The sequence below is a fragment of the Lupinus angustifolius genome, chromosome LG01 (assembly GCF_001865875.1).
Source record: "Lupinus angustifolius cultivar Tanjil chromosome LG01, LupAngTanjil_v1.0, whole genome shotgun sequence".
NCBI lineage: Eukaryota > Viridiplantae > Streptophyta > Magnoliopsida > Fabales > Fabaceae > Lupinus > Lupinus angustifolius.
In genome coordinates, this window is record NC_032009.1 from 35,032,296 (window position 1) to 35,041,242 (window position 8,947).

Below are 8,947 nucleotides of genomic sequence, written 5' to 3' on the forward strand. Positions count from 1 at the left end.
CATAAATTACTCCAATTGGTTTATAAGTCAAATCACTAAATAGAGCTAATGACTTATTTTTAATCAAATAATCTCATTGTCTAAATTATTAACCCCGAAATAGCCTTCTAAGTATGAAAAGCCAGCATAAACAGGAAAAGAAAACTAAATTAATCAAGATATTGGTTTATTTTTGTAGTGTGCACGAACATCCATGTATTATATTTGGGGTTTGCTATGAAAAGTTATATTGGTTTGTAAAATATTTCTATATTTTAATCATAATAGTTTCATCAACAAAGTGTTTATTATTGACCAAAATATTAATGATTCGATTCTTATAAGCAATATTTATTAGGAGAATTGAAAAATATGCTGGGACCACATTTGGTATTCACTCCAATGTGTTCAAATAAACTTTTCCTTCTATGAATGTTCATGCATGTTACATGCATATTACTATGGTCATAACATGGATGTAACTCATTTTCTTTGCAACTAAGTAACCACCTTTACTAATGGGCGTTGGTTCAAGTGCTTGATTCGTAAGAACTCGGGTTCAAATCTTGTTGATGGAAAAAATGTACGTTGGGAGAGTTAACCCCACGTACCTGTGGATGTTCCCGGCTCGCACAGAATTGCCTACGAGGATACACGTGAGAAAAAAAAAAAAAAGTAACCACCTTTGATTATTAACACAATCCAATTTACCTAACGTGCAGATTCATGGAAAAGAGGCTTTCCTATCTCATGCTTAAATATTCAAATCAGCCCTGAAAAGGAGAGGAAGAAGGTGCTTCTGGTCCAATTGCTTAAATTGTATGGTCTTGTTCTGACAATAATAGATTATTTTTTTTATATCTTTTATTGTCCCTATAAAAACTTGTTTATGTTTTGATTTATGTATTTTAAAATTTTAAATAAGTACATCATAATATTTTTTTATTAATTTATAACATAGATTAAGAAGGTTAAATTTGCCTTGAATGTCAGAATCCTCTATTGTTCCAATCTTTTTTTAGGTGAAAAAATAATGTTGAGTATATCTATTTTTGATTTGATTTACAGGTTTAGTGCATATAAACTTTAACCCACTAATAAGTTATTTAAGAATACACACCCCTATTTTCTCATTCTTTTTTTCTATCAAATATATTTCCTTACATTTCGTTTAAAAATTAATTATTTTTGGGTGTGTGATTGCTTTTCCACAACAAGTGTCCTTATCATAAATCAAATATAATTTCTCATACTATTGAATATACACGTTTACTATCCACTTTAAGAAACTCAAGCATTTTAATGTATCCGTAATATGAAGAGTGTAAGCTGTAGAAAATGGATAAAGATTCTTTGTCGGATAAAGACTTTGTTCTCATGTCTATAATCAATAACATTTTTTAAAATAATATTAAATATTAATTTATATTTTTATAAAAAAATTCAAATTAAATAATACATTTTGATTAGTTTAATATACTGTTCCCCCAAAAGAACTTGAAAAAGAAACAAACTTGAACATCAGAAAAGAAATTTCATTCTAGCACGCAACAGTGTGAAAATAACCCCACAATAAAAAAAACAAAGTGTATCTAGAAATCAGTAATTTACTACGACTTATCAAGCTTGAGACGTGACATCGTGGTTCTTGGTTCTAACTCTTCCTTTAGTATATTATTAGATAATTAAAGAGAAAAAGAGGTATATATTGTCATTGTATCATCCACCATTGATGTTTAATTATTGTTGATTTTTTAAAAAAAGTAATCCAAATAAAAGATAGATGATAGTGTGCATGTGTATAAATCTTTACACTGTCAGTGTACAAATTTCACACTCATAATTAAATTTATATGGCTGAATGTAATATGAAAGATTAACCTCAACATGATCCAAAGATTCTTTTCACAAATCGAACAACTGTGACAAAGAGAAGAGAACATGGAATTTCTTATAGATAACATAATTAAAACCTTTATTGGATTTGTAATTAACTTTGTAATAGAGCAACATTTAATTTCTGCACATGAAAAATTGTGATTGATTCACAAATAAGGACAGTGAAATTGGAAGAACAAAATGAGATAGTGGAACCCCACAAAGCCTTATCTAAGGCTTATCCTCCATCACTAGTAGCACCCCACCACCAAAGGAAACTACACCAATAAATCATTCATCATATCATACACTATATCTTTTAAAAACACAGGGAAAAAAAGGTATACTCTTGTCTCAAGAGATAAGGAAAAAAATCTTATCCTTGATCTCATTTATGACCAATAATATTAACTAATGTTTACAAAGTCACATGCAAAAAGTGTTACATTTCCTATCTCGAATCATTATTTTTTTTATTTTAATTTTTTTCTTTTATTCATATGACAATATGTGATTAGTTCGAGACATGAAATATGATCCCTATCCCCAGTAAACATACCATCTTGTACTTCATTCCATTTACACAAAGCAATCATTTTCATTATCATTATCACTACAACTTAAAAAAAATATGTTTCCTACTCTTCTATGATTAAACAACCCACCTTGTAAAATACAAAACTAGGGGTAATTGTTGAGTTATTTTAATCCTATGCAAGTAGTATTAAACTAACCAAAAAATTAGTGGTGATCGATCAGATGGGTTTAATTTAATAATATGAGGTTAGTGGGCATATAAAATGATTCAAAAATTAGTTTAAGCACAAGTTGATGAAACAGTGTAAGGTTGACCCTTGATCTGATAGATAAAGATTTAAGATAAAGTTTCTATGCATGCATGTGGCCCCATAATACTTTGTGCTTCAGTTTTGAGGAAAGATATGTATCTATTGGTGTTCTTAATGATGTACCAAATCAATCAAAATATGTCAATTAATCGAAAAAAAAAAATATAAAAAACATAAATTAATATTTTATATTATTTTGAAAAAAACTATTAGTTAGGAACATGAGGACATGGTTTTTTTGGGATAGAAGATCTTTGTCAGAAAGATACCATGTGTTGGGGTTTCAGTAGTGGGATTATAAATTGGATGCTACTGTGAGTTTGTCTCCTGCATCTCAATTTGGTAAATATAATTCTACTTCAATCTTAGGATTCCTATTTCTGGTTCAACATCTTAGTTCTTATGTCTAGTTTGGTTATTTCAGACTAAAATTGCTATAAAGTTGATAATAAGAACTTAATAGTTATATAAATTTCAAATATATGTATGAATATAAATGTCATTTTCTATGCCAAATATCTAATGCAAGTGGTTTTGCCCTTTTAAATTGGAAAAAGATCTAATATCACAGATTCTGTCATAAACCATGTTTCGAAATAATAATATTAAAACAAAAATATAAAATAATGAATATTTAAATTTTTTAATTGTTATCGTAATTTGTTTTTATTGAAATTGAGAGACAGATAACAAATCCTGATCTATGTATGCAAACTTTAGGTATATGGGTACAAGTACCATTTGAGGCACCATTACTCTTGTGTCTAGGACCATGACATTATGTGAGAATGTCACAAACCTTCGAACAACATCTCGTGGAGAAAAGAGTGTATAAATATTTTCAAATACAATTCATATATTAACAGTAAATATTGTTTAACTTTTGTTCTTTGAAACAAGAAAAGAGTTAACCATTTAAATTGCAGCCATAAAGTAGAAGAAAAATGTACACTGATGTTATAAAAAATCAATTCAATTTTATGGCGTTTTGTAAGTCTTACATTTTGTTAATGAGTGTAAAATGTGTGCACTGACAGTGTAAAGATTTATACACAGTCAGTATATCATCCACCATTCATTTGCAATACTTTTATTTAAAAGTCAATGATAATTAAAAATCAATTATTACACTGTCGATGTATATATCTTTTTCCCTTTGTTAATTAGTTGCGAATCGCACCCACTCACCCTTGGATTTCGATTTTGATTAATAACATTGTATTTTTTAAGGACTTAACTTTTTTTTTTGATATAACAAAAAATAGTCTCTCACTTTATCAATAAGAAACTTATATCTTCATATTTGTGTCAGCTTCCCACAAATATTACCCACAATAATTAAAATGTTTGATATATAACTTAGTACAATGTCTAATGCTATATTCTCATACTAAATTATTTTACTAATACTTTTACTTAAAAAAATGTAACATATGTCATTTGGAAACCAATCATCAACAAATAAGGTATCATCTTTCGATATATGTCACTTTATTGTGAATAAAATGATTAGTGTAATGATTTAGTAGAAAAATATATCATTTTCCTAGTACAATATATGAGAAAGTCTTACTGTAATAGATCAATGCCTCCTTAGTTCCAATGATTTAATTAGTCACAAACTCACATCATTTGTCTTATTGTTACTTTCTTTTGATTTGATTTACTACCTTAAAATCCAATGATTTACTACATATATATATATATATATATAATTGTCTTAGATTTCTACTTGAGAAGTGAGTCCAAGAATATCTTGCTTTCTCTTTTCATAAAATAGATGCCTTATAATATAGGCCTAGATTTCTCTTTAAAGATTGAGACTTTCTTTATCTCTAACTTAGATGGAGTTAAAAAACACAGAGATATATGTTAATGACTATTATTATTTAAAAAATATTGGAATGTTAAGTCAAATACTTTTCAAAATGTGATGATAACAATACAAAGTTTTCTTTATCTCTTTCTTAAATAGTAATCTTAGGCCACTTGTTAAGTTTCCCTTTATTTAAACTATCATGTATTGGTATCTTATATTAAAACATAACTATATTCATCTTCATAGTATATGGTCGGAGGCATGTTGATTCATTATTAAAAATATGCATATGGTGTGTAAGATTCTCTTTCAAATAATTGACTAAAAATATTAGTTGAATACCGGAAAGTTGATGATTAAAAATCACAGTGAAAATTATGTTATTAAGAGGGGGAAACTAGCATTCTTATTAATTAGATAGAATACATTAATAGTTGTTTTTTCCAAATCTAATAATTTGATTGATAAAAATTGTTATTATAAAATACAATACCATAATAATTAAGTTGTCCGAATAAAAAAGAATGAACATACAAATATATTATTTCCCTTGAAATAACAACTACCCTAATAATATTTTTCTTAAAGTTAAAATGAACGTATTTATACTAATATTCATTCATAATAGATAACTTAGTTGTGAAACATAAAGTCTGAATAAATATATTCAAATTCTGAGCAGTGCACAATTTTTACTTTTCCTTCTCTATCACAAACTTTAGTTATAAAAATATAAATAAAACCATTATATTAGAGTTGATGATGTTATAAATTACACCAAGCATTCCTTACATTACATTACATCAAATTTAATTACTTTCGAAATTTGCACAGTAGTTTCCCTTGGTAGTATTAAATCAAATCAATCCTAGATAAATTGCACCAAATTTAAATACTTATGAAATTTGCACAAGATCTTAACTTAATATCAATTCAGTTCGGAACACATATTTTGTCCCAAAAAGTATGCTAGTGTATGCATCATCCACTTGTTATTGTTAGAAAAATATATAATTGAATTAAGCTTTAATAAATAAATATTTTTTGACTAAACATAAGTGTTGACACACTTTTTAGAATAAAAGATATCATCTATAATTGTCCTACTTAATTTAATCCTATTTTATAAAATGAATCCAAAATCTGATGATATAAGTTATTTACAAACCTAATAAAATCATTAATTTGTTGACATTCTTGAATTGGATAACAACTTTTATACAGATATATAGATTTGGATATAAATCCCAAATTCATTAATGCGAATTTATTATTAAAGACTATATACTCATTTTAATATTAATTTGATATAGTATGTAAAGTTATAAAATATCCCTATATTATTATTAAAGACGGTTCTTATGAACGAATCAGTGGTAACAAAATATACTCATTTTAACTTTTAAGATTGGATTGGATTTAATTTAAAAGAAGGAAAAAAGATAAAATTAGGTTAATAGTCGAATCTAGAGGAGACAAGATAGTACAAATTAGCAGAAGAACCGACCAATGAACGCCACGCAATAAACAAATAAATCCACAGTCAAAATAATAATAATACTAAATGAATTAAATTGAAAATTCCTACTAACGGATGTTGATTCAAGTGGTACATGTTTGATTTTCCTTAAGCAAGACCTGGGTTCGAGTGTTGTGGATGGAAAAAATGCTCGTTGGACAAGTTAGCCCCACATACTTGTGGATCTTTTGGCTCGGACAAGAATGCTCCAGTGCAAGAATAAAAAAAAATTGAAAATTGCCACGTCATCGCTTTCTCCTACAGTTTATATAAAACTTCACACCACTCCTAAATTCTATGGCATTGATCTATTATCCTTTTTCTTCATCCACTCTATTAATTTAATTTAATTTTATTTATTTTCATTAATTCTCACTCACTTTCAGATTCCGACTTAATCCAATTCAAACCTTGATCCGATTATGTCTTGCAATTTTACCGCCGCTGACTCCGCCGTCTCCGGCGACCGTGCCGCCGGCGAATTCATGCTGTTCGGAGTTAGGGTTGTGGTTGATTCGATGAGGAAGAGTGTTAGTTTGAACAATCTTTCACATTACGAGATTCCTCAAGATGCTTCTTCCAACAACAACAATAACACAAGCAACAAAGATGCTATCGCCGCCGGTTATGCCTCCGCCGATGACGCCATCCCTCATAACTCCGCCAAGCTCCGCGAGCGCAAGAGAGGTTCGGATTCGATCAATATATATCTCTTTGATCGATTATTAGCTTTTGTTGTTTTTGTTAATGTTAATGAAATTTGGAACTTAAACGAAATAAGAGATTATTTTTAAGGATAATCAATTATTGTACTCCAAAAACTATAGTAAAGGTGTCTGATTGTAATATAAGCTGATTTTTTGGTGTGAAAAATAGTGAATTTTTGGACAATAAGCATATATGTTTGGATCGGATTGATAAACAATCACATTATTAATTTCCAACATCCTAGCTTAAAAAAACTGAAGGGGGAAAACTGTTGTTGTGTGCTATAATATACTTTACCAAACAAGCAGTAAGACTGATAATTGTTGAATGAAATTAGAATAGATCTAAATGTATTAGATTGTAAATTGATGATGGTGATGGTGATGATGATGATGATGCAGGTATTCCGTGGACGGAGGAAGAACACAAGCTGTTTTTGGTGGGATTGCAGAAAGTGGGGAAAGGTGATTGGAGAGGAATCTCCAGGAACTATGTCAAGACTAGAACCCCAACCCAGGTTGCTAGCCATGCTCAGAAATACTTTCTCCGCCGCACTAACCTCAACCGCCGTCGCCGTAGATCTAGCCTCTTTGACATCACGACTGACACTGTAATTTCCTCAGCAACCTGCGTCTTTTGGTCTTACTTTATGTTCAACCAGTTTCAAAGAAGGGAAAGGGAAAATAAACAAAAAAATGAATATGAAAATTATGCTATTTTGTGTATTTGTCTCCTTATGAAATTAATATGGTAATTGAAGAGAATTTTAGTAGGATAGAAAGGTTTGATTCAAGTTTTTTGGTTCCCTCCGTTGACTTGCCAAGAGTTTAAACTATTTAGTCTTGGTAGGATTGGAGAAACATAGTTTTTGCATAATCTTATCAATTTTTGTATCAGGTACCAATGGAGGAAGAACAGACCCAGAATCAAGACAGTGCTTCTGATTCACAATCTATGTGCCCTGCAACCACTGAAGCTAGCAACAAGAATGGATTTCAAGTGATGCCGATGTATCCGATAGGTGTTGGTTCTGGAATGTTTTCAATCCAGGCTGAGAATCCCATGGAAGAACTCACTTTGGGACAAGGAATTATGGAACACAATGTATCAACCAACCAAGTTCTTCTAATTCCTAAAGCTACCACAATGTCTAATATTGCCTCCAATTCAAGTTCAATTATGGATCCACCAACACTGTCCCTTGGGCTATCCTTCTCATCTCATCCACAAACATCCTCAAGACATTCACCTTTGCCTGTAATACCTCGTTTCAATAATGGAGATAACATCATAAGCGTTGCTTGAGAAACACGACTCATGATTGTGGTCCATATCTAGAACATCTTGGATTCATATATAGATACTTTATTTATCTCTAATACCAGTTCTCTGTCTCTATGTGGTGATGGAAGGAAGAGAAAGATGATTGAATGAAAAGGGCTATGGATTAGAGAAGGCAACCTTAGGTGACTGAATTTGATCCTTCAGTTCCTTGTACAGGTCCTGTCCTGTTTCTTCTTGTTTGCTTATGGTTAATCTTAGATTCTTGTTTATTTGGCTTTTTATGCTTGTAGTTAATGGAACTGAAAATAACCAAGTACTTTTTTGGTTTATTGCTGATAAAGTTAGACGTGGACTTCATAGATGAGTGGTTTATGTTTCTTTTGGGGAAATATATCAAGTTGAGTTGAATGATTAGCCAGTATGTGCATTCTTGTTAGGTATTTGTAGATGAGCACATTTTTTCATTTGTGGTGAATATGACATAATTTACTCCTACTTGTTAATAACCTCTATCATGATTGACTTGTCTATGAGCTCATGCATCATAACTTTGAATATGGTTTTTGGTCCAATTTGTTATTTTTGTCAAGTCATTTGTTTATACCTGAACCTGACTTCGACTTTGCCACTTATGACAGTTTTTTCAAAAAATGTAATTCAAATGAATGGTGAATGATATAGTAATTGTGTATAAAACTTTACATAGATGTTAAACACTCAATAGAAGAAGTCTATACAAAATAAATAAGATAAGTGTATGATCTATCATAATAAAAAATAAAATGAGATAAATTCAAAGCTAGTCAAACTAATTAAATGTTAGGAAACTCTAATCTGATAAAAAAACACAACAAATCTAATTTTAAAATTCAATCTTTTGTTACAATTAACTTCAATTCAAGGTTGGTTTCT

The 8,947-nt window shown here is 29.8% G+C and overlaps 1 protein-coding gene across 1 annotated transcript; it reads left to right on the plus strand.

Moving 5' to 3' along the window:
* Nucleotides 6,330-8,414, plus strand: LOC109362819 (transcription factor MYB1R1-like). The gene is made up of 3 exons (XM_019608856.1): nt 6,330-6,730; nt 7,153-7,361; nt 7,649-8,414. The coding sequence occupies exons 1-3, from the start codon at nt 6,466-6,468 to the stop codon at nt 8,054-8,056; spliced, it is 882 nt and encodes a 293-aa protein (XP_019464401.1). The 5' UTR covers nt 6,330-6,465; the 3' UTR covers nt 8,057-8,414.